Source organism: Aplysia californica, unplaced genomic scaffold (assembly GCF_000002075.1).
Source record: "Aplysia californica isolate F4 #8 unplaced genomic scaffold, AplCal3.0 scaffold00061, whole genome shotgun sequence".
Lineage (NCBI taxonomy): Eukaryota > Metazoa > Mollusca > Gastropoda > Aplysiida > Aplysiidae > Aplysia > Aplysia californica.
Window position 1 is genome coordinate 1,878,810 of NW_004797331.1, and position 25,729 is coordinate 1,904,538.

A 25,729-nucleotide genomic window follows, 5' to 3' on the forward strand; every position below is an offset into this window, starting at 1 on the left:
AACATATATAGAACAACCAAAGAAACAGATCACACAATAGCATCCACCCACCATCCACTGAGATCCACTGTAATAATCTGAAACGGAACCCAGGACAGGGAGAAAATTCTGCGAGCAAACTGAGTCTAGAAATGCTTCCATTCAAGGAACACAGAGCTACTTACAGCCAGGACAGCTGCACTCGATGACAACTTCTGGAAGGTATTGAATGCTGCCTCGTGCGCCTCTCTCCTCTCAGTAGATACCTCACCCTTGGTCTGTCACAAAAGGTGCAATGGCAATTATAAGGATTGTGTTGAAAAATTTTCAACAACAAAAAAAAAAGAAAAAAGAAAAAAGAAAAAAAAAAGGAAAGAAAATTTATCATGGTCAAGCTGGTACAGCAATGGCCACCCATTTATGTATTCTCGTCACTCAACTTTGCATGGAAATTTGGTAAATAGCATTCACAGACTGCTGAGCTACTTGCCTACTATTCCAAGCTCATCATTTCAACAAGACATTTTGGTTCTCCTGGAAGAAAAACTATAGGCTTTCTTTTAGTAAGTTCAAAGTGTAATCAATTGTCCATGTCTCAATTTATTTCCTTCTGTCCAGCATAGACAGAAGGTGGCTGAGCCTTCAGCATGGCTATATCTAAACTCAACGAAGCCACATCACACACCTGTAAGTGGTTAAGTGCCTTGGTGATGCAGAATTTAAGTGCAATATCATTGACTTAATGGAAACTAAAAGGCTGAAGATGTTTGCCAAACCATAAACTTTTTACTAGAATCAGAGTATGTGGCACAGATAAGTCACATCCTGGACAAGCCTAAAAAGTCTACTATTAGTTGGGCAATAGATAGAAAATAGGCCAATTGAAAGTCATGATCACTCTAACACTGTGGAAACACACAAGAACATATTCCTGCATTCAAATATACAATTGTGTGACGACTACTATCATTTTTAGGAATTTTTGTCCTTCTCTTTTATAACAGCATGGTTGAGTGCTGCCTCCTAAAAATCATAACCAGTATCAAGTGAGCTTTTAAACTTAGCAAAACAAAGACAACTCAGAATAGTGATGGACTATGTCATCAGTCTAGGCTACAATAAGGACGTTGACAAATTAAAACATAGCTTTTACATACAATATAAGAGTAACGATAAGACAGGCCTGTCTCTAACCTGCATAATTTTCCGATTCTGCTTCTCGTGCATCTTGAGGTCCCGATGGGCAGCAGTGACGTGTTTGATGAGAGAGGAGTAGTAATCTTTGAGCAGGTTGCGGCAGCCCTTCTGGCGGTCCGAGGGCAACAGCTGTAAGAGAATGAAAACCAGAAATTACAGCAACTTTAGTTTCAGTGTATTCTCTAAAAAGCCTGGATTCAGTGAACTGGCATTTAAGAGTAACGGCCACTTTGCTATCCTACAAAATAGGAAAATTCGTTCCTTCATGAGGATGACATATTATTTTTTGTTTTTCTGCGGGGACGTATCTCAAACAAATTAGGTCCTCCTACACAGGCAGGGAGACAGCTGAATGTTTCCAAAATCATTCAAACAGCATTTAGTCAATAAAAAAATAATTTAAAACCTCAGTTTCATTTTTGTAAGACAACAAAAGATGTGTTTACCTGACTTTTGGGTACATCAAGTCCAAACTTTTCTGACAGTAATCTGAAAATACAATTGGAACATGTACATGTTAGCACTATTCAGTTTTGTCTATCACTGAGTATTATGGATTCATTACCCAACCACACCTCTTCCATGAACAAGCTGACGTTAAGCTGATGCACCTGAGCGCAGGCCAGAGTATGACTAACTTTACCCTTCTGTGCACCTAAAGAATGCCTTGGCGTACGGCATTGTTTATTTAGCAGTTGATGTGAAGGAGCTCAAATGTACAGGTCTTGTAATTCAGGGAGGCAGGTCTCAAAGTGTTAACTTAACAAAAAAATCAACTGAAGTAACCAGCCTGATTTAATCACAGAAATTAATCAGATCCAACAAAATCGACACAAACAGGGAAAACTTACCTGTACTTGCGAGGCACAATGCCCATGTAGTCTTCTCCGCAGTGCTTGCAGAAGCTGGTGATGATGGGCAAGTAATTGTGCTCATCCCGATCCGAGCTGACCAAGATGGACAGCTGGTTGGCGAGAATTGGCAGCCCTTCCTTTGCAGTGAACACACCACAGGCAATCAGCTCACCCAAGAACCGCAAATCCACACGATATTTGCTGGCATTGCTGATCTGGAAATGATACACATGTGTCATGACGAGGTGGAATTAGGCACTCATCAATTTTTGGGAATGTGGAATTATTGGTTGACATCATCTTAAAGCTTGTTCATTTGTCTTGCATTTCGCAGAAAACCCCCCCCATCTATCTTGATGAGAAGTCAAGATATTTGCTACTGAAGAAGGCGGGGGTTACCTGGTTTCAGAGGTAAAATTAGCAAGAAAATGGCAACCAAAGTTTGGTGACTTCCATAGCTTGAGAGTCCATGGAAAGCGAAAATTTATATTTTTCGGGTCTTTAATCAACAATTTTCCGTAAAAACTAAGCAGACATGTGATTTTGAATGGACATTAAAGTGTTGGGACAAAAACAAAAATATGAGAATGCCGGTATCTTAGATATCATTATTTTGATGAGCACCAGATTTCATGATGATGCCTCACACATTACATGAAAATGAAATAAAAAATTTATTATAAGCTTGCTTAAGCCTAAACCATCTTATAAACGAGACAGCTTTAAGTAGGACCCCACTGTGCTGGAGAAAGAAAGAAACATTTAGAGTTCAAAAAGGGACTTAATTAGAAAGAATATCAAAGCAAATAAAGGAAATTCACAGACTGCGAAAAATAGACAAGGACACCTTCAGTAAGATACAGTACATGTTAAACTTTCCTGAATGCAAAAGCCTGCCATTACAGTAGGAAATGGGAAGTACGCAGATAGTAAGTTATCATACAAAATCTTGTTTATTATGGCATACACACAGACATACACACACACATGAAAGAACATGTTCTTCATAAAAGTGTTGGCAAAAGTCGAAGTCTCCATACCACCCCAAAACCCCTCACCTTTTCATCTTTTTTCGAAAGCAAGAACTTGTTGAAGACTTCGATGAGGGCGTGGCTAAAGTCTGCGTAGCGCTGGTGTAAGAGGCCGCAGACTTGGGAAGCGCAAGGGACATCTGACATTTTCAGTTTAGCCTCGATGATGGCCCCAGCCTGGGGATTGAACATGCAATCAGCCAGGCTCATGGCAGTTTGATGAGGGCATCTATTTCAACAAAGCAAATATGTTTAACTCATTCGTTACGCCGAGCCGTGGGGGGGCGGCGCGGCTAAAGTGCCGTCAGTACGCTAAGCCGCCCCCCGCGGCTCGAGAACCGATGTTCAATTTTAGCTTAGATTCTATTCCAATCCACATATCCATGTTAAAATAAAGGTCATAATATAATGTTGACTTCCGGGTCAAGCATTTCCACTGAAAATCGACTTTGTTTTATCGCGATGCCAAAATTATAGCCCGGACACCAGTCTTAGTAATTTTACACAACAAAATCTATCATTATTTTGCCCACGAGAGAAATGTAGGATTCTTTTTAATAATATTGATACGATTGGACTCATATTGCCAATGCACTGTTATTGAGAAATCAATATTTTTGAGTGCTAGATGTAGGTCTAGATCTAAATTGTCAAAATATTTTTTTCTCCCCAAAATCACTATTTTTTAATGAAATTACACAAAAAGTGCCACTCAAGACATGTATAGGTTTATTCCAAATGCAATTCTGAATAATTCCATATAAGATACGAGTGGGTTTTTTCTGTTTGTGATCATTTTTCAAGATTACAAAAATACATTTTTTTTTCAATATCGGATGTTATGTTCAAAATGTACAAATATTATGGAATGTAGGTAAATAACTGCAAAATTTTCAATACTTTCCAGTTCTATATTGATTTATGGTTATTTTGATGTATCATTTGACTAGGTGCAAACATATTTTTTGAGTTTCACCAAAGATTAAAAATTTTTTATTTTCAAATTTTATCCGCATCCAATCAAAATTGTGTTGCATAATCGTCTCTTACAGGAAACAAAGTTGAAAAATACATAAATAAACATTACAGATGTATTCTACAAACTATACTGAAAATATTGGTACATAATATGTTGATATTTATTTGAATTTGTGGCCCCAAAGACTTTTTAACTGCCCACTAGTCCTCATCTCATTCGCTCTCCCGAAAAAAATTCGTCCACAAGCCAAAAATAATACATAGCGAATGAGTTAAAGTGAATTATTTCATAAATTTTGGGCTCAATAAATCAGTGTTTTCTAGCTAATAGAAAGATTTTCCAAGTGACCCCAAAATTACTTTATTAATGACTGTTTCAAAACTGTTTCAGTCTGATGTAGGAATTTCAGCTTCAGTAAGTCTTAGAGCTATACACCCATATAAACATGCTCACCACTTCTCCAATGTACTTGGTCAGATTGAGACCCAGCAGTTCCTTACACAAGCTGTCCTTTTGAGACTCGGTCAGGTTCCTCTGCAAGGAGACATGAGCTTTAATAGACAATATTCAATCAATCACCAACTTAAAGCACACAAAATAATAATGTCTGAACTAAAGAGGAAATGAAAAGTTAGCGACACAATGCTGAAGGGTAGAGCAATGGCATAAACCTTAGAGAAAACACATTCCACATGAGAAACAAAAAGCAGAATCTTATGGTAGCAATAGTCAAAGAACATGAAATAGTATGATTGTGCAAGCACTTTAGTATAGAGTGCTTTCTTCCCTTTTCCTCTCCTCTCTCTCTCTCTTTCTTTCTTCCTTTTCAAAAATGTATCAAAGCATCACAGATTTCTGCATGCACTTTTTTTTCATACTGCTCACCCAAGAGTGATTAAAGAAAAATACAAAGGATGCAAATTATGTTTAACCTACCCATTCTTGGGTTTTTTAAGGTAGTTATAGCCAGGGGGTGGTAGTGGAGATAAGCTCCCACTTCCAAAAAATGCTCCCAATTAGTATGCATCTAAATAGCCTCTGACAATGAAAGTCCAACTCCTGGCCTTCTCGTGGCGAAACTGTTACCACTGACAGGAGAAGGGGTAAAGGCGAGTCGCTGGCACCTCAAAACCAGCAGCTTCCGGTCGACGGAGCTCGGCAGCCTGGGATGGCAGTTCGTCTAGGGGAAGGAAAACCCTGATTTAAAACCTCGGCCATATCCATTAAGGAAAAGGGTATGGAAGTAAATCCAGAAAGAAAATCCAGAGTGGAGTCCCTACGGCGGTTGGGAGCTCAGTCGTGACTTCCTTCTGGCAACTCCTGAAGCCTTATCGGCTCCAAATGTAAAGCACAGCATTCCACTGGACCTCGCCAAAAAGTCGCCTGGGCAGCACTGGACTTCCAGAAACTTCTGCCCAGGTCTGCGCCCTGGAGAGGTCACTCCAGTCTCATGAGCACAACACGGATGATAGTGGTTTAACGGTTTAGCAGACGCCATTGTAACTCGCCTTCATTGATCTCACTAAGGCATTCGACCTGGTAAGCAGAAAAGGGTTATTCCATCTACTCAAAAAGATTGGGTGCCCCCCGTGCCTGCTTAACATTACAGCCTCCTTTTACAACAACATGAAGGGTGTTGACAGCTATAATAAAGAAAGCTCAAAAAACCCTTCGACATCAAAAGCATTGTCAAGCAAGGATGTGTCCTTGCCCCGACTTTATTTAGCATTTTCTTCTCCATGCTGTTGAACTTTGCCTTTGAGCAATCTACTGAAGGTGTACATCTACACACCAGGAGCGATGGAAGGCTATTCAACCTGGCCCGCCTAAAAGCCAAGTCAAAAGTCCAACCCGTAATAATCAGGGAGTTGCTGTCTGCAGATGATGCAGCCCAGACCTTGCACTCTGAGGATAAACTGCAACAGCTGATCAGCCAGTTTGCAAATGCCTGCAAAGAGTTTGGACTTACAATAAGTATTAAAAAAGACCAATGTCTCGGTCCAGGATGTACCCACACCACTCTCAATCAGTATTGATGGAGCAGTGCTCGAAAACACAGAGCACTTCGTTTATCTGGGTTCCACCGTCACAAGCAATATGTCCTGGACAAAAATATGGACAAATACAAAAGAACTACATTGAAAAGTCACATTTACAACAAACAATGCATACCACTTTCCTTATAAAGGCAGTATTTTTCTTTAGGCTGGAGTCTAGCTTGCTGAAGAAGGACTCATCTGGACGATTCTCTGTCAAAAAACATTGAAAAATTTTCTTTTGATTTCAGACTCTCATTTTTACTTTCATTTTCATCCAACCATCAACATGAAACATTTAAAAGAAAACAAATTATGACACTCATATTGATACTGAGCATCTGAAACAATTTTCAAAAAAAAAAATTATAGCATGTTTTTTTCCCCCCTATCAACACAGTTTAGATCATGTATGAGGCATGATTCCGACCCTGCCTGTCAGGGCAAACCCATGACTGAGAGGGATACAACATCTCAGCAGTAAGACCGAGATACTCAAAAAAATTTCTCCCTACTCAGGAATCGAGATCGGGTCTCCTGTGTGTGAAAGTGAAGTGCCTAACCACTACACCAAAGAACCAAAGCACACCTTGGGGGGGGGGGTGTAAGTGTTTTACGGCGCTCGCAACTGCATAAGGTCATTTGAGCATGCAGGACACAAATTAAACATTCTCAGTTTGGTAGGAAATTTTGAATTTTCCCCCGGGTGGCAGCCGAAGCCTACACATCAATTTTGGACCACCAAGAGATCTTTAACATGCGCAACTTGTACACGGGACGTCCAAGATTTTTTGCCCATATCCGAGAAGGCTAGATGTTTGATCTTACCTACCATATGACTAGGGGTGTGGCTGAAAGACAGCAGTAAGAAGGAACCAAGGAGAAGAAGTAGAAAGGTTGCAGAAAGAGTCAGGGCCAAGAGGAGAGGGGCAAAAAAGGAGGCAAGGGGGTGGAGCCAGAAAGCAAAGGTGAAACCAGACAACGCTACATTGTTAGAGAGCAGGAAAGGTGGGGAAAGGGGACAATTTTAGAGAAGAAAATTTTCTGTTGCTATCTGGGTTCGAACTAGGGGCCTATTGAATGAGAGGCGAGAGCCTGCTTAAAAAAAACACTTATATTTTAAAAAATAAACAATAAGAAGGAGCAGTCTGCCAAGCTACAATTGACAGTATGCTGTGACATCTATGAAGTAAGCTAATGCACTAAACAAAGTATTGTTAAAGAGTTTTTAAGCATAAAACCTGTGTTAACAATAAAACATGTTTATAACTTTTAACCATACCTGGAGCAGAGAGATTTACAGTTCTTGCTTCTTTTTTTGTCTTTATTCTGTCCTCTGCCTCTGCAATGAAATCTTTCAGAGATTTCTGAAGAAAAAAAAATACATTAGGAGGATTTCAGAACAATAATGAATTCTTTTCAAAACAATAGCAAGAGATTCTCCTACTCTGACTTTGAGGTACGGATAAAGTTGTATAAATGAATAATTTAATGTCTTCAAAATAAAAAAAACCAAATTATATCTTTGTATAATACAGTCTATAAGTAAACTGATCAATTCGACAGTCAAGCTTAAGTTAAGTAGTTAGGGCACAATGCATGTCTAAATTTAGTGTGTCAAGTTCAGACCGATTTTTTATACCACAGCTTAAGGCAAGCCAGGTGGGGACAAATGCACAGCCCACAGCCAACGAGGGTGAAGAGGATTAAGACAGGCTATATACAAGGGGATATCAATAAGTTTTTTACCTGAGTATGAAGGAGTGGAGCTACGAACTTGAAATTTGGTATGTAGACACTTATTTCTCTATGTAGTCACCAGCCACAAGAACACACTTTTTTGCCAGCAATGAATGACCATGAAAAGTCCTTCAGAAAAAAATTATCGATTTTGCCTTTCAAAAAAGTGTTTCACTTCGTTTATGGCGTCATCATCTGTTTCAAATCTTCTGCCTTTCATGCGTTACTTCAAATTTGAGAATTTAAAAAAGTCTGAAGGTGTTAAGTCGGGGGAATACGGTAAGTGTGGCAATATTTCATACCCGCATTCCTCAGCGGTGGATATCGCCTTACGTGAAGCGTGCGCCGGGGCATTGCCATGAAGCAAAAAGACACCTTTCCTCAGTTTGCCTTGTCGTTTTTCCTTTAGAGCTACCTTCAATCTCAGTAACAAGTCTGAATAGTAGTCCCCTGTGATCGTGCGATCCTTTAGTAGATAATCCATAAGAACTATCCCATCCTGATCCCAAAACACCGATAACAACACTTTGCCAGATGAATTCTGTAATTTGGCTTTTTTGGGGGTGGGGGAAGATGGTGTTTTCCATTGCATTAAAGCAGATTTTGACCCTGGGTCGAAGTGACAGACCCAGCTTTCATCAAACGGTCAAAAAAGTTGTCAGGATCTTCATCAAACGAGTCAATCATTTGCTGACTGCACTGTGCTCTCTGTTCTTTTTGATGAGGGGTTAGGAGACGGTGCACCCATCTTGCAGACACTTTCAACATATTCAATTGGTCATGAAGAATCGTCTCAACAAATCCATAGCTCAAGCCAGTTTCAGCACAAAGTTGTCCCGAGAGTAACGCACCTGTCATTCAGCACAATCTTCTTGACTTTTGAAACATTGTCTTCAGTCATGGCTTAGACAGGGCCACCTTCTCGAGGGGTCTCTTCAATGGACGTTTTACCACTTTTGAATCTCTCTCTCTCTCTCTTCTGGCGCTGTGGCGTCATAAACAGTCAGCGATGCTGACAGCACGCAGGTCTCAACACATGCCCGGGGGTCCTTAAAAAGTGCTGAAAGTGAGTTACTGAAATGTCCCAGCAGATGGGTTCTGGCACGATAGTTGGCGGGACATCTCAGGAACACATGGTCCATAGTTTCGTCCTCCTTGCAGGCTTGGCAGGATGGATCTGGGTTGTCTGCTGGCACAATTTTGTAGAGATATGATCTCAGCTTGGGCGATTTTCCACCTGTTCTCATTTGGGAAAGAAGCCGGCAGTCCCACATTCCAATTGCTAGCACCAATATTTGACCACATCATAGCTAGGGCAGATACATCCATACTACTGACGTTTCATTGTGTGCAGACCGTGGTTTCTTTCCCTTGGAGAAGAAAGAACTTCATAACAGCTCTTATAAAAAAATTTTCAATTTTGTGAACAAAAATGAAAAGTGCTAATCATGCTTTCAAGGGTAATGTTAAACTACCTGCTGTACAACCTGAACTAAGCATCGGGAATTCCCAAATATTGGTGTGCGTTCTTAGTTTAGATGTATCTTGACCCTGTTCAAATTTCAAATTCGTAGCTCCACTCCTTCGTACTCAGGCAAAAAAACTTATTGATACCCCCTCGCATTGTCCGCATATAGCACTTCTTTCTTGCATTCTAAAATACTTGGATAAAGAAACATACCTCTTCTTCTTGTTTCTCTTTCTCTGCTTTTTCTGCTGCATTTTTCTATCATAGGAAACAATAAAATACTTCGTTACAGTAGGAAAAAATGTATTTACACTAAACATGTGCAATGTCTTGTTTATGCAAATAACATAGTAAAAAATAATCTAATTGAAGGCCTACATATTCTCACAAATTAAGACCTCAAAAGTGTTCTCATGAAAAACAGAAAATATGTAATACAGATGACTATAGCCCAAATAGTAATGAAAACAAATGTAAAAAATTCACAGCATTTACCTACGACTCCGTAAACACTAAATAACAACACACATCAACATTTTACAAGTAAAGCTGTATAGCATAAAGCCTGGACTTACAGGGTGATCAAAAAAAAAACCTTACAACTTTTTTTCTGAATATCTCGCACATAATTTGTACTAGAATGTTGTAATTTGGAACAGATATAATTCATTCAAAAGGAATTTGTTTGACATAAAATTAACAAAGAATAAACTTATTTTGAAAAACGGAAATGGCTTTTATAAAAACCACCTACAAATGCAAAATGCACCAATTTAAAAGATCTTGTAAAAAAAAGCCATAAAACGATTGGTTTGTCATTTTCTTTCCTTTTATTTATAAAATCTAATCTTTCCATCCCTGTAACCTTTAAACAATATTTCTTTTCTCCTACAGAGTTAAAAAACATATTTCTTAAGTTCTGGAATTTCGAGAAGCAATGGTCTATATGTCCTCCTTTGGACTCGACACATTTTAACATGTCGTTCATTACGATTATGTTCAGTGGAGGCCAAACAAAGGATCCACTCAACCATGAGTACTCAAGCCACACACACTGTACACCTTACAGTAAGGAGCTGTTTCTAGGGACAATAGGGGAGGGGTGAGGTTGCCCAAATATACAGCATTTGTGGAGTTGATATAACTTGAAAGGTGAATATGGGCTTTGCAAAGGAACCAAATGTCAAGGAAGAAATGTTCACGCTTTTCAAGACAATCGAGGAATCATGAACACATTAATATCCTCTGATAGCTTTGTGAACGGGAAAATGAGACAGTCCTAGATGAAGATCTGCCTTGAGAATGCGGACCGTTGAGATGTAGGAAAATCATTGGTGCAGACATCGTCTACGGACAGACGTCTCATAGGGCGTGACGTTTAAAAGGCTGCGAACGGTGTGAGTTTGACCTGAAATGGCCGTTGTTTTTGGGAATTATTAGTTCGGATTCTCTACAGGTCCTAACTGATGGACCATTTTCACCCTAGACATCAAAGAAGGCCTTAAGGGCACTCTAACATTATTTCCCTGCCTTGTGCGAAACTTACGAAATGAGTTTGTGTTGAGGAAATGTTCAATACAAAAAGCTCTCTGCTCTTCATTAATCTTAACCATGATCTTAGCAGGCAAAGGAAACTTGAGAAAGACTATCTGCAAACTGCTGTGGGCCTGTTAGACTACAGTAGCTTGCAACATGGCACAATTGTTAGGATTTTTATTGGTTGGCCTAATGCGAACTAGTGCGTCAAGTTACAAAAATGGGGACATAGCTGAAAATGGGTTGGTTTTTTTTACGCGCTATGTAGAGCAAAATTATTCTGTGAATTTATCTAAAATGAATATCAAACAAATTCCTTTTGACTTCCAAATGTAGTGTCCAAATTTGAACCACAAAACTTCAGTGTGGAGGAAAATATTAACAAAAAAAGTTTTTTTGGGATCACCCTGTTTTTGTATTTCACACCAGAATCTTAAATTTAGTACTTTTCCTCGGAACAGTTGGGGCCATATGATTTCCTTCGTACAAACTGGTTCTTCTTTATAGGGGGTCCAAGCTAGAACCAAAGAGAGGCTAAATACAGGCTACTCATCCCACAGTGGACCTTGAGTTACAAACACAGTCCGTTTCCTAAAAGAATAGAGTTCCTTGATTTTCGACAGCCATAATTATGCACTTTTTTATAGGGGGGCTTTGAACCAATTTAATAAGCCATAGAAACAACATCCAACACCTGACTAAAATGACTATCTGGACTACCCCGAGCGCAATGCAGTTAATTCTCTAACAAAATATTAGAAGATGAGTATCTTCATTGACCACAAGGCCTTCAGAGTTATGAGTGGAGCAATTTCCAGTTTTGCCAAACCATCTAAATTGGTGAAGTGGGCACAGGGGATATTTGATGTTTTCATCTACTGCGGAGAGGACTAGATGCTTGATCCTACCTTTCTATGACACAAGAAACACGCAGATTTGAGACAATCTAATTTCTCAACAAACAAGCAGGAACAATGAATAAAAACAGGTACGGCAGGTATTAGAGAAAGAATATCTCGAAGCTCACCAATGCTATTTACAACAGACATTATCATACAATGTTCAGAGTTGGGGTAAGCCCGTAGCTTTCTTAGTGCCCTACCAGATTTGTTAATCATAAAAACAAAGAGTTAATTTAAAAAATAGCCTAATAAAAATTTAGAAACCTTTTCCTCCTCTTCTTTTCTCTTTTGCTCCTCTTCCTGTCTCTGTCGTTCTTCAGCCTCCTGAGCCTTCAAATCCTCTTCACTCTTTTTCTCATCAGTCTCCTTCGGCTCTTTCTTCATCTCAGAGTCCTTCTTTTCGTTCACAACCCGGGCGTCTGCTTGATGTGATCTTCCCTCTCTTACACTGCTGGATTTTCCAGTTCTGTATAAGTGATACCAAAAGACTTCCATAAAAATGCGAGCACAAAATTTCAAGACAAAAAATTCAATCAAAAATCAAGATCAAAGAGTGACTTAACGATATCTGATATGTAAATTCACAGAAACCTTTCAAAAGAATAAGAGGTCAGATAAAGAAAAGAATCGAAAAAAGTATAAAATGTTTCACACAATGTAAAGTTATCACGCTAGGAGCAGAACAATGAGCATTTGGAAATGCATTACAAAGAATGGAAGGGTTGGGGTTGGGGAAAACCAATTAATAATCATAAAAACTATAAATCTCAACCAATTCCAGCACATGATCTAAAAAGACAAAACAATACATACCTTCTGTCTTTGTTGCCTTCCCTTTCATCACCTTCCCCTGCCCTGTCTTTGCGGGTACTCCTGTCTTTTTTCTCTTGCATCTGGTCCCCCAAATCACCACGGCTGACTTTATCTCCTCCACCAGTGTGAGTCGAGGACCCTTTACCTCCTCGTCCAGACCCTCGTTTCTCCCCCCTCCATGACCTGGAACAAAGATGAAATGCATGGCATATGTCAGAATCTTTATTTCTATCAGCTACACCCACCTAATGCTCTTTTTCATTTTTCCCCTTACTCTCCCTGCAACTGTAACTATTCATTCAGAGCTAAAATTGCAGTTGAATATAAAATATCTATATGACAGAAATCATGGAGACCTGATCTTACAAACTCCATCTTATTAACAAACTCATCAAGATACACATTAGTATAAACATGAATTTAAGTAAAACAGTTCAAACGAAACTCACTGCTCTTTATTTTGTTCTCCAGAGTCTCCATCACCTCTGCTGGAACGTGCCACCTGATCCTTTCCACCTGGCTCTGTGCGTTTCTTGGACACTTCCATTTCCACCAGTCCTTCAAGCTTTTGGCAGTGTGAAATGACTATTTATCTTTATCATTCATAGAGACATAGAAGACCCATCATCATCAATATCTCGTCCACATACCACTTATTGAGAAATGTTCCTGAAATGGAAAGTAATAGGCTACTTTCAACCTGAGAGATTCAAAGAGTAGTCACAGCTCATCCATTAATAAAATGTACAACATTTAAACTCACGAAATGACCACCCAAAAAAAAAGAGTGAAAAATAGCGTGCCGCATTTTATCCTTTAGTTTACCCCTCACCCTAAATCAAATTTAAACCCTGTTTCAAGAAATTTGTATTTGAACCAGATAAATGCTTTTTTTCTAGTCTAACAAGAATGTTATAAATCTAATTTCAAAAACAGAACCTTGAGCTTGTTCTTTTCCATATAAGCCAAAGGTGCCAAAGGGATTCTCGGTAGCCCGAGGACCGAAGACTTTTGATTTATATTTATGCTCATTTTACAAGGGGTTCAGAGCTTTTCTTGCGACAGAGCAGTGAGGTTTAAGAGATTAAATTTAAAGAAGATGGGATTTGATCTCCCACAACATCAAAATGAGCTGAATTTGAAAGTATATGTACCTGGAAGACAGACAATACATAAACTGTCTTTATCTTATCATCAGTTCTCCCCTATGCAAGTGCAAGCGAAGGCCTTTCAGGTATCAAGCCCTCAAGCAAAGATCCAAGCAGAGGAAATTTGAAAGGATCAAACCTTATTGGAGAATGATAATACCACAATAATATTATTAAATAGATTTAGATTACATTTATATAGTGGTGTATTTCCACTAGGAAAGTGCTCAATGCATTTAACAAAGCACAAAGAACGTAGTTCTTTTTACTCCCTCTTTCTCTTCCCACTCATTCTGTCTACGTTTTACTACTAATAATACTACTACACAGATCAGAAGACTATGTGCCTAAGCGAAAATATTAAATTTTAACTGCTTTTTAAACATTGCCAGGGACCTCAAGCCTCTAATTCTAATATAAAGCCAAAGTGCAGCATTCCACACCAGAGGGCCATACGAATTTAAGGAACATTGTCCATAAAATTGTTGTAGTTCACTAACAAATGACTATTTGATTTATATAAATATGACTGGAAGACCTTCTAAGCCTTCTTGCTGGTACACATACTTTTGACTAGGATGAAGAGCATTTGAGAGATAAGCTGGTGCGATATTGTTTAAACATACAGTCAAACCTGATAAAACGGCCACCTGTACAAACAACCACTTTCCATTTTCCCCCTTGCGCTTGTATATATATACAGTCGAACCTGTGTAAGAGGACCACCCATTGTCAAGGAGAAAAGTAGTCGTATAAGACAGGTGGCCGTCTTAGACAGGACTGATCAAGATGAAGAAAACAAACCATTCTTTTCTGAAGTCCCAGCCGAAGGTAGGCGCATTGTTGTTGTTGTTGTTTTCGCTCGGTTTTATTTTATTTTAAAAAATTTTGTTGCTGCTTTTGTGCAAGGATGACAATAAAACGAAATCGAAATTATGTGTCAGACAAGGAGGGCCGAGTGCTATGGTAAAACAAACACATGGGTCTCCACCACTTGGAGAACGAGCAACGCTTCTGTCACAAGCTCATGTTGACGTTCATTGTTACTTTGTTACAGACTGGGTAAACAGTGACCACTCCTCTCACTTACGATTTGTGTATGAGTGGGTTATGAGGGATCACACGCTTACCTATAGGTCAACAGTGGGAGTGGCCTATGCAACATGATTGGTTGGAGGGACTACCTAACAATGACGACAGGGGAATGGCTCGCCCGCAACGCCAGGGGCCAATGCATGATTTATGACAAAACGTATTGGAGTCAGTAAGGTGGCCGTCTAAGACAGGTGTTATTGCTTGGTGTTATAGGGGTTGTGTGTTAAAATAAGGTGGTCGTGGCTGTGTTAGACAGGTGCCCGTTTTACACCGTTAAATTATATAGAAAAAACGCAAGGGGGGAAATGGAAAGTGACCGTTTGCACAGGTGGCCGTCATGGCAGGTTTGACTGTAATTTCATTACATGAAAATGGGCACCAGTCCAACGTGGCTTAGGCCACCATATTTTAACAACGATCAACGAAATTACAAGTCTGAGATGCCCAACACTTTGTCATAAATTATGTTTTGGCCCCTGACGCTGTGGAAGAGCCGTCATAATCCATTCACTTGTCGTTATTGTTAGTCTCTCCAATGTCCAATCATGCTGAGTAGGTCCCAACCACTCTTGTTTTCTCAAGTAAAGCACCCAGTAACAATACATTTTCAGCTGCTGGTGAGGGAAGAGTGTGGTCTGTCATAACCTAAAAGCCCTGCCAAAAACTCAAACACAAATCATGTGAGGCGACCGGTCACTGTGTACCCAGTCGTTCACAATGGACGTGAGCATGAACTTGGGACAGAAGCTTCGCTTGTTCTCCGAGTGGTGGCAACCTATTTGTTTATAAATTTTATCCTGTCTTCCTTGTCGGACACATTTTGTTTTGTTTTATTCTTGAACATTATCTTCCTCCTTTGAATTGATACACTTAGTAAAATTTAATATTCATTATAGCTGTCACAAAACTTTCATCTCTCTGCGTAAACAAAAATATTTCACACATTCAGATAAATCCAGCTATTGAGGACAGCATCAATGGAGAGACTTAACTCATGTCCTGAGCCCGCAACCAACTCCAGTTGGGAACTCAGAAGGGAATATTTAAAAAATCAAAAATAACCCCATTCCTCTTTTTAAAAAACAAAGAGACAAATAAAACAAAACAAAACCAGCAACAACAAAAACAAAAACCTTCATATCCCCCCAAAAAACAAACAAACAAACATTTTAATTAGCCTAGACTAACGGCAGTCCCACACCTCCAGTTGGGATCTCATCAAAAGTGAATGGTGTGTTTTCTTTATTTTCATCAGTCCTGCCTAAGACGGCTGTAGACAGACGGCCTGTTTTCTCCTCCACGATTAGTGGCCATCTTACACAGGTTCGACTGTATTTATAACAAAAGACACAAACTTTGTACACAATAGTGACAACACTGAAAACTTTACACTGGCTGTCAATAATACGCGTGCCGATATATGAAGAGATAGCCTATCAAACCTAATTGCAAACATTAAATTATGGTCAAATTCAGGGGGACATACCCCCCTGAAACCCCTCCCTGTTTTTGTTAGCTCTGAAACCCCCCTTGCCCTGTTAAAAACAATAGAAATTTTACAGCTCATTTTGTAGCCTAGGCTAGATATACTGATAAAACATTGGTATTGAATATTTAAATCAGACCAGTATCGATATCCGGTTCTCTGAGGATGTGATGCCAAGTCTAAACAGACGGGACCCTTAAGTTGTACCGATATCATTATGTCGTCATGTAGAGCTCCATCATTGCATTGAATTGTTGTTGTAGTCTAGGCCTACTACTAGAATCTAGATCTACTAGATCTAAGAAGTACCTCAGCCTGTACCAAAGACCGTGTATACCAAGATGTTTCAATTGCCCTATCTCACGTCCGCGCGAGACTTGGGCGAAAGCTGTAGCTGGTGCGTGACAGCCCATGATACAAGCGCAAACAAACGTTCCGGCGCTCTTGAGTTGAACGGCTGCAATTTAGTCTGCGGGCAGGGAGAGAGAGAGAGAGAGAGAGAGAGAGAGAGAGAGAAAGAGAGAGAGAGAGAAGGAGGTAGGGAGAAAGAGGTAGAACGCGATTGAGAGAGAGAGGAGAGAGAGAGAGAGAGAGAGAGAGAGAGAGAGAGAGAGAGGGTGGGGGGAGAGATGTTTGTTATTACAATAAGAATTATAGTTTCCTGTCATTTTCTATCTGCGTCAGTTTTCAGGCTGACTCGGTGCTATGCTATACAGTCATTATAATCATTATTATCAAAACATAAATATAACTATAGTCCCATCTTCCAAATCCCATTTTCTGTTTCCCATCTCTCACCTCTTATTTCTATCCCATATCCCAACTTCAATTCTGTAAGCGCTTCGTTTTCTTTCATCTCATGGACTGGAACGCCCGAAGCAGGCCAAAATATTGAATAATTTTTATACATGCATCATTGTCGCCAATGTCCAAATCAGCGCCAATTAGTTAAGGCTAAGGCCACCTCTATTCTCACCCGGAATGAGAATAGTGCAGGCGAGTCTTGTGGCTATTCTCACCCGGTGCGCGTTCACCCTAAACCACAGAATTCTACACTGTGATAACAGAAAAATTGTAGAATTCTGTGCCGTGAACAAACGTTCCATTACAACTGTAGCCAACTAAAAGCGTACAATTTTGTCTGTGGGCAGTGGAGAGAGAGAGAGAGAAAGAGAGAGAGGAGTAGCGCGAGAATTTCCGGGCAAAACAAAATGGCGACCCGCGTAGTTCGGCTCGATTCGAAAAGTTAAATAGCCGTAGCATCTTTGTAGACAACCAAATTAATTTACTTTTGTGTTTTAACATCATTTTTTAACTTTGTTCTGGTCAATTTGATCGTCCACACCGATAGACAGTATTCAGAAAGTCTGAGAAAGAGACAGAGAGAGAGAGAAGAGGGGAGGAGTTGATCTTGCGAGAACTTCCGGGCGGGTGAGAATAGCCACTTTCATTAGTTAATAGGTGCTCGCTGTAGCTTCATATGAATGTGTGTATTGTACTGTAGATCTACTAGATCTAGATATCTAGATCTAGATCTAGATCTAGATCTAACACTAACATTAGATTCTTAGTCTTAGTTAACTTGTTGGTTGTTTAATGGTGTGAATTGTTTGGAATTTCTCCTGATCCTGTCTAGTGTCTATCGAAATCTAATCAATATGAAATCCTGGTCCTTTTACACATTTAAAACACACTCGCAGCTAGATCTAGGCCTATTGATATTTGCTCTAAATAAAGAAGGGAAAGTAGTAGCCGCAATACTCACACCTTCTGTACTGTGCTCGTCATAAAACTAAGATACTTTCTTGTTGCAACGGAAGGATACAACAGACTGAAAAGGCAAGAGTGTTTTCCCCTTGTTTACAAAATGCTTATTCCCACGATGTGAAAGCAGCATAATTTTGTTTATTTTTACTTTCATGTATGCCAAGTTGGCACCTTTTTATATATAGAATATCTTCTCATTCAGTCTAGTATTTGTTTTCAGTAATTTTAAGATGTCACAGCTGTAAATTCAATCAACTTTTATGTAATCAAAAAGATTGTGATTGAAACTCCAATTTGGGTTGCTATTTTTTTTAATTTCACACTAGATCTAGTAATTATTAACAACCAATGCAAACTGTATCCGGCTAGTACAAAAAAACGCGATGACTGCTGTAGACTGCAAGATGCAAAGCAAAGTTTGAGTTGTGTATTATTATTGTGGTGCTTGTGCAGGGAGCCCTCGACTACCGCCACGATTTGTAAACATTTCACCATTGTGAATCAAAAACCGAGTCCTTTTATTTGAAAGATGCCTCCCCCGCCTGCACCTAAAAAGCCGCTGTTCCCTGTCACTCCGGATCCAGTTACTGATGTAAGACTGTGTGAATTCTTTAAGTTATTAGCCTATACTTAGGCTTAGGCTATACTTATAATAAACCTGTGCCTAGTCAGTCAAGTCTGGCAAGTCAACATCTAAATTAGAGACTAAAATCTAATCTAGATCTAGATTCTAGATCTAGATTAGATCTAGAGATATCTAGATCGAGATCTAGATTTAGATCTGCTAAGATTAACTCTTGTCCTGCATCTGTGCTGAGATGTGAATCTTCTGTCTTCTCAGCAACCGAATACGTCGGTTTCATAGCTTTCTATTCATAAAGTTTTACAAACGGCTTCCTTTACAAACACATTACCTGAACATGAATAGCCCCCTCTCATGTCATTTAAAGCCTAGGTAGTAAGCTATACCAACTTGGCGTGTTTTGAATGAGACGTATGCCTCGGTTACAAACCAATACTGGCAGTTCTAGAAGAAGGCAACAAACGCTCACAAACTCAAGCATTCACGCAGTTCAAGTGAAAGTGCATGTGCGTCAGTCTGCTTGAGTTTGTGTGCGTTTGTGGCTTTCTTCTAGAACCGCCTTCGTTGGTTCGTAACCGAGGCATGCGTCTCATTCAAAACACGCCAAGTTGGTAGCTCTAGATGTTCGTCCAATGAAATTATAGATCAAATTGACCCACTTAGACATGAGGAGCTCGAAGGGATAGTCAGAAACAAGACCTTCAATTTTCATATAGATCTATATTAAGCCAGATCGACTCTGGGATCGATCTTGTTCACAGACTCTAAGCTTCGAGTCCCCCCAGTGTTGATGCCTCCCGTCTCCTTTTTTTTTAGCCTGGTTCCTAGTCTAGACTCCGAGAATCAAGGCAAGAATCTAAATCTCTACCGCACTATTACAGTCCTGTCGTGGGATAGGCCTTGGGCTATTCCACCCCACAGTCGAGTTTTTCGCTTCAAAACAGACACCGCACCAGGACAGGACTGATCCGCCGCATAAGGCGGCTTCTTTTATGTTGGCCTAGGCAGAGTTAAAAATGCATTCAAAAAATTTCTTAAATATTGGCCAAATTTAATAATAAGATTTTCGTGATCAGCGATCCAAAATTAGCTAAAATTACGTGTGGAACCCAATTTAATGCCCGATTACCAAGTTAAATTAATTTTTGTGAGTTTTGTTTACTTATATGTGTCTTATGTTGTTTTTTTCACTATTTGAATTTGGCGTGCACTAGGCCTTGATTCATGGAGATTCAAGACTGTGTCTTCAAGGTGGATGAATCGAGGTAGATGTGCCTGTGCTCTGTTGCTTTGTATTAGAAAAAAGAGAAAGAGAAAACAGTATTAGGTCATACTGTCCCACCGATGTTGAAGCAACTCACTACTGCTCGGGATTCAATGCAACAAAAATGTCACGTCCCAATAATAGGTGGGTACATTACACTCAAGTTCAAAGGTTTCAAACGTCAGACGGGTCTGTCCCGGGACGAACTTTCGTAAGCCTAGTGAGGTTGGGGCAAGAAACTGCCAGTCAGTCACTATCAATTGTCTCACGCAACCCCCCACCCCACCCCACCTTCCTCTTCCTCTTCCCCGGGGGTGAGTGAATGCTAAACTAGGCCTAGGCCTACTTGTCATGTCTACCGTGTAGCCCAGTACGAAACCACGCTGCACAGGCTACCGCTACTTTGAATGTTGTTGCCCCACCCCCGCCCATCCCTAATTAAATCTTTCCCTTCCCTTTTCTCTTTCTTTTGTCTTGAACATTGAACGCTTGCTTTTGAATTTCACTGCACTTTCATCTTCACTGTACACGTATTCTTTTGTAAATCATATTGTGTGTTTTGAGTGGACATCAATGAGTCAGTCATCATGTCTGGACGTCGATCTTTAGCTTGGGACTTATTTTAATAAGCAGGAAAACACAGTACTGTTGTTTGTATGATTTGTAATAACGTTTTGGCATACAATAACACAACGTCGACAATAACAAAACATTTGTCATCAAAGCATGCTTTGACATATCAGGAAGCAAAGGGTGCAAGAGAGAAGGAGCCTGTGCCCCACGCATTGGCAAGAGTGATAGAAGGGAGACAACACACACACACACACATAAACACACACACACACACCCACACCCAAACACACACACACACACAAACACACACGACACACACACACAAACACACACGACACACACACACACACACACAAATGCGTGAAAGCCAACTTGTCTTGGCACACGCGCAGGCTTAGCCAGCCACGTCTGTCAAACTCGAGACTCGAGGTCTCGATCTTAAGAGTTATTTTTGGCAGTGTTCAAGACTTGAGGTCTTGATCTTAAGAGCTATTTTTAGCAGTGTTCAAGTCATGGCCTCTAAACAGCCCACTTGAAGCAACTTCCAAATCTCGGAAATCGGACTCGATTGCTCGATTCTTTTTCAGTTTTGGAATCAAGACCTTGAGTCTTCCTGCATTGGTTCGTTACCGAGGCATGCGTCTCATTCAAAACACGCCAAGTTGGTAGCTCTAGATGTTCGTCCACAATGAAAATATAGAGCAAATTGACCCACTTAGACACGAGGAGCTCGAAAGGATAGTCAGGAAACAAGACTTCCATTTTTCTATACAAAATCTTCCAAATGAGCTTGATTTTGTATTAAATGATACTACCTGATAAAAAATAAGCTTGTTTGATAATTTTGAATATCATTGTGCAGGTACAAAGAACAATTTGAGTGCAAAACATTCAGAAATTGACCTTAGAATAACTTAGATAATATAATCCCCTTTCGAACCCCAGGCCATTCATAACGACAAGAGCGTTTAGAAAGGTTATTGGAATGGGCGTAACTACTCGTAATGTCTTATCTGCTTATGAGAGGGGGTTATTCATGTGTTTGTAACACTTTATAAAAATAGAAAGCTATGAAAGATAGCGCGTTATTTTCATCATCGCTTAACACACTCCCACAGTACTCATGGGGAAAACACACATTTCCAGGCGCACGCACTGTACACCAACAGTACACACTGAGTGACCCTGGCAGCCTGCCCGGCACGTCCGACATAATCGGTTGCTGATAAGATTCACATCTCAGCACAGACGCAGGACAAGAGTTAAGATCTAGATCTAGATTTTACATCTAGATCCTTGTTCTAATAATTAAAAATTAATATCTAGATCTATTCTGGAGATCTAGATCTAGATGCTATGTAGATCTAGTGGTGATCTTGTAGGTCTAGTCCTACGCCATTACCATGCCATGCAGAAGATGTTGAATTAGGAGATGGAAGTTTTAAAAAATAAAATAAAGTTTTAGTTTCCCCTCATGTTTGGATCTATTTTTCCTTTTGGTTCAGGTTGGCATTGACAGGAATGTGAAAGCTACCTGCCCACTAGAATACTTAGAAGAAATCATCTATGATCTAAATTGTTTGTGTTTATGGGGTGTGAAATAAACACTCCAAAAAAAGTTCATTTACAATTTTAAAGATTTAAGTTTGAGCTGAGATTACCCACTAAGAAAGTTTTAGAACACTTGGTCTTATAAAGGTAGATTTTTACTTTCACTCCCGTACACAGATGCCCTACTTTTGACTTTTGGGGACAACACTGCTCAATGTATTTTTGGCTGCAGTACCCACCTATAGCCACTAAAATTATTTCAAATCAATTGTTTTGCTTGTGTATTAATAAGACTAGAACTGCATTGGTCTAATTTTTTAACATACTCAGATTACCAAGAGAAAAGATCAAGATTTTGGTCGTGTTTTGTTGTTTATAGGCAGTGCCCATTGGAGGATTGGTTCAGTTCAGTTTGTGGCAGCTTCAGTGCACCCTACAAATAGACCCCTGCCTTAATATTGTATCAAATGGTGCTGAAGTTAACAAAACTTACCATTCGCAGCAAAACCATGCCCTTCTCTAATGCCTTCCCAAGGCTGCTTGCCACATATCATATCATATAGTTACTGTTTTGCGATGTTCTCAAATCCCATAAACAAGGGAATGATCTATAGATCTTGATGATCTTTTTGAGATCTACAAAGTCCATTTTGTTTTGTTATGGCATTTCACGGGAAAAGGCCTGACCCTGACATTGCAATGTCATGATGATCACATGACTTGTAAGCCACAAGCTTTATCGTGACTGACTGAACACAAACCAATTGCCCGACTGGCGACCTTGAAAACAAACACGCTCGTTTTTTTAAGGTTATCATCAGTTTCATTCAGGTTATGCTATGATGGTAACGTTTGCCTCTCCATAGACGGAAATCTGGCTAGCCCCGATGACCGATGGGTACCGTTTATTAAAGATTCATCTTCTTTGAATGTCAACATCTTCTGGGGATTTTTTACATTTTATAAATTATAATCTATTTGATTCAATCATCTATGCTAGTTTTCAGAACAATGAGCTATGGGGTGGGTGAAGAAGGTCATAGGATAGAAATAATGCTAACGGTTTTGTTGTTTGATCTACAGTAATGATATACCATGGACATGAGAAAGAAAAGTCAAAAATAGCTAAACTTTCCTTTGTTTCATTTCTTTTCTTCATTTTTTTACTTTTCATTTTCAAAAATGTGAATTATTATTTGTTTGGAATTCCAGCATCCTATCCAGCCACCAACAATTATTGTAATCCAACCGGGCTCTGTAAATCTCAGAGTTGGCCGAGCATCAGATGCCTTTCCCATCACTGTGCCACACTGCATTGCTAGGAAATGTCCAAATGTAGAGAATTCACTTCCAGATGACCACATGCTCCTCCGACCTGAATGTAGTGTAAGTATTTGAAATGTTTATTATTTTGCTTTTATAATGATCGGTGAAATTTGAACCAGAAGTCAATATTGATTAGGCCTACTTTGTTTTGATTCACTTCACTCAATTGTTGCTCGTATGGGACAAGCCTTCACTAAGAAAAAAAAAGCCTGACTGTGGCATATATCATGTAAGAAATATGTGTTGTCATTTGATAACTCTTCTCACTTACACTGCTACACTTGCTGCAACTGGTTTGAGGGGCAAGCATGCTTTAACTCACTGACTACCAACATTTTTGGGGGCGCCCGGCCCCTGAAACCACCATTTCGGGGGTATTTTTAGAAAATCACTGAGATCAATCTATTAAAGATAGAAGCTTCAAATTTTCACTGTTAAAAAAACCAACAAAATAAACTGTAAGTAAAACAGAACAGATTTGTGTTATCTTATTTCATTGGGTTTTTTTTTTATATTGGCTCGAGCAGACTGTTGACGTTTTGGTCGATAGGACGCCATTTTGCGGACTGAAGAGTGACTTTAGGAAACAATTCACTAAAAAAATGCCTCTTGAGCTAGAGAGCAGGAAACGATCTCAAATTAAAGGGAAATGACTCATGTTTTAATATCGCGAGCCGTTCGAACCACAGTGGCTATCCTTCAGCGGAAAAAAATTCCAAATATATTCGTGCCAAAGTGGCATGAACAGGAGCTAGGCGTCAATAGAAAATTCGTGCCACACTGGCAGGAACGGTAGCCAGTGAGTTAATTTTGTAAAGATTTACAAAATATGGAGTAGACCTAAAACTTTTTATGCCAAAGAGGAGAAAAGAGACATCCCTTGGTTTTCAAAAGGTCACCCAGTTCAGTTACTGATCAGCTCATAGTACTTTGAAAGAAGAATTTAGAAAATTTAAATGAGGACCTTGAGCTTGGTGAAGATAAAAATTGTTTGGACTCTGTTAGTACTCAAGGGATTCCACAATTGTATGCACCCTTTTGAAGCGGCGAAGAATGTTACTTTAAAAACGATTATATCAGTCAGATATATTGATTGGTTTGTTTGTATGAGCACTCAAACTACTTGTAATTGAACAGAGGGTCATAATGTCATATCGGTGAATAAGTAGTACATGTAGCACAGGGCCAGATGTAGATCTTGGGATTGACAAAAGTGGTACCTCAAAATGTCAGTAAAAGTGGCAATCCGCTGAAGCACTGAACCAAAATCCCAACTTAAGTGACAACTTGGAATCAAAGAGTTAATCTAGAATTTTGGCTGAAAAGAAAAATAGAATGAGGGACTGAAGAAGGGTGTAGATCTAGACAGAAAATAAGTTCTTAAAGGTGCTTTCATTACTACCTTTCAACATTTGATTGTCCCTAAAGTTTCTTCTGTTGTTGATAGGCACTGTTTTTTAGTTGTTTTGACAGATTTGCTCTCTTTCAGCTTTATAAAGGGGGCTCTCATGGCTGGGAGGTTAAGGTGTTCGCCTCTCATTCAAGGTCAGGGGTTCGAATCCGGGTAGCAACGGAAAAGTTTTCTTCTCTAAAATTGTCTCCTTTCGTGCTCTCCAACAATGTTCTGTCGTCTTCTTTCATTTCCACTTTCTGCCCCCACCCCCTCACCTCCTTTGCCTCCCCCTCTGAGTTCCTGACTTTTTCTGCTGCCTTTTTACTGCTACTCCTTGGCTCCTTCTTACTGCTGTCTTTCAGCCACACCCCTGATCTTCTGGTAGGAAAGATCTACACCTTGCCTTCTCAGACAAGGGCGAAAAATCTCAGAGGTATTGTGTGCAAGTTGCGACGTTCAAGTTCCCTTGGTGGTCTAAGATCAATTAGAGTAGAGTAGCTTTGGCCGCCGCCTGGGTAAAATTCAAAATCTCCTACCAACTAAAAATGTTTATTGTGTCCCGCGCGCTCATATGACATGACCATATGCAATGGTGAGTGCCGTAAAACACTACCCCCCCCCCCCAACTTTGTAAAGCTATTATTTTTTTTACGTTTAATGTGTTTTGTTGTTTGTTAAAAATTATTTGAATGCTTTTATTTGAATCTCTTGACCAAAATAAGTTGAATCATTTACCCCTGCACCTCGCCAGCACCCAGAGGCAGGCCAACAGATTCGAGCTGGACTTGCATCGATAGAAGAACTTCTCCAGTCTCGACCTACTCTTGCTGGTAGCCACAGACAGCTTACACTCCCAAGACAGGTATTACAACTTCAATGCAGAATTTGTTCTCTCTCACATATTTAAAAAACATTTCAATATTGTTAAAATAGTTCTGTGCTGGTGAATTTCTATACACTATCACAATTGTCAGTGTGATTATCTGAAAATTTGTCACAAATGTTTTC

General features: G+C 39.6%; 2 protein-coding genes across 6 annotated transcripts in view; one reads left to right on the top strand and one right to left on the bottom strand.

Moving 5' to 3' along the window:
* LOC101849675 (regulator of nonsense transcripts 2) overlaps positions 1–23,857 on the bottom strand; it is a 45,384-nt gene extending 21,527 nt beyond the window's left edge. The window contains exons 1-13 of one of the 5 annotated variants that reach the window (XM_013079734.2): positions 23,600–23,857; positions 12,985–13,204; positions 12,536–12,718; positions 11,987–12,188; positions 9,498–9,542; positions 7,359–7,443; positions 6,213–6,289; positions 4,494–4,574; positions 3,089–3,238; positions 2,028–2,245; positions 1,623–1,665; positions 1,174–1,305; positions 165–257 (exon numbers count right to left, since the gene is read on the bottom strand). In XM_013079734.2, the coding sequence (XP_012935188.1) occupies positions 165–257; positions 1,174–1,305; positions 1,623–1,665; positions 2,028–2,245; positions 3,089–3,238; positions 4,494–4,574; positions 6,213–6,289; positions 7,359–7,443; positions 9,498–9,542; positions 11,987–12,188; positions 12,536–12,718; positions 12,985–13,082 (1,407 nt within the window). In that variant the 5' untranslated portion in view covers positions 13,083–13,204; positions 23,600–23,857. Of the gene's footprint in view, positions 1–164; positions 258–1,173; positions 1,306–1,622; positions 1,666–2,027; positions 2,246–3,088; positions 3,239–4,493; positions 4,575–6,212; positions 6,290–7,358; positions 7,444–9,497; positions 9,543–11,986; positions 12,189–12,535; positions 12,719–12,984; positions 13,205–13,689; positions 13,859–14,487; positions 14,561–18,029; positions 18,128–23,599 lie in introns of those variants that run through there. The other 4 variants (XM_035968472.1, XM_013079735.2, XM_013079732.2 and 1 more) reach the window with 4 other exon arrangements.
* LOC101849441 (actin-related protein 8) overlaps positions 18,431–25,729 on the top strand; it is a 29,215-nt gene continuing 21,916 nt past the window's right edge. Inside the window, exons 1-3 of the mRNA XM_005093309.2 lie at positions 18,431–18,623; positions 23,215–23,388; positions 25,473–25,583. Coding sequence (XP_005093366.1) covers positions 18,561–18,623; positions 23,215–23,388; positions 25,473–25,583 — 348 coding nt within the window. The 5' untranslated portion in view covers positions 18,431–18,560. The remainder of the gene's footprint in view (positions 18,624–23,214; positions 23,389–25,472; positions 25,584–25,729) is intronic.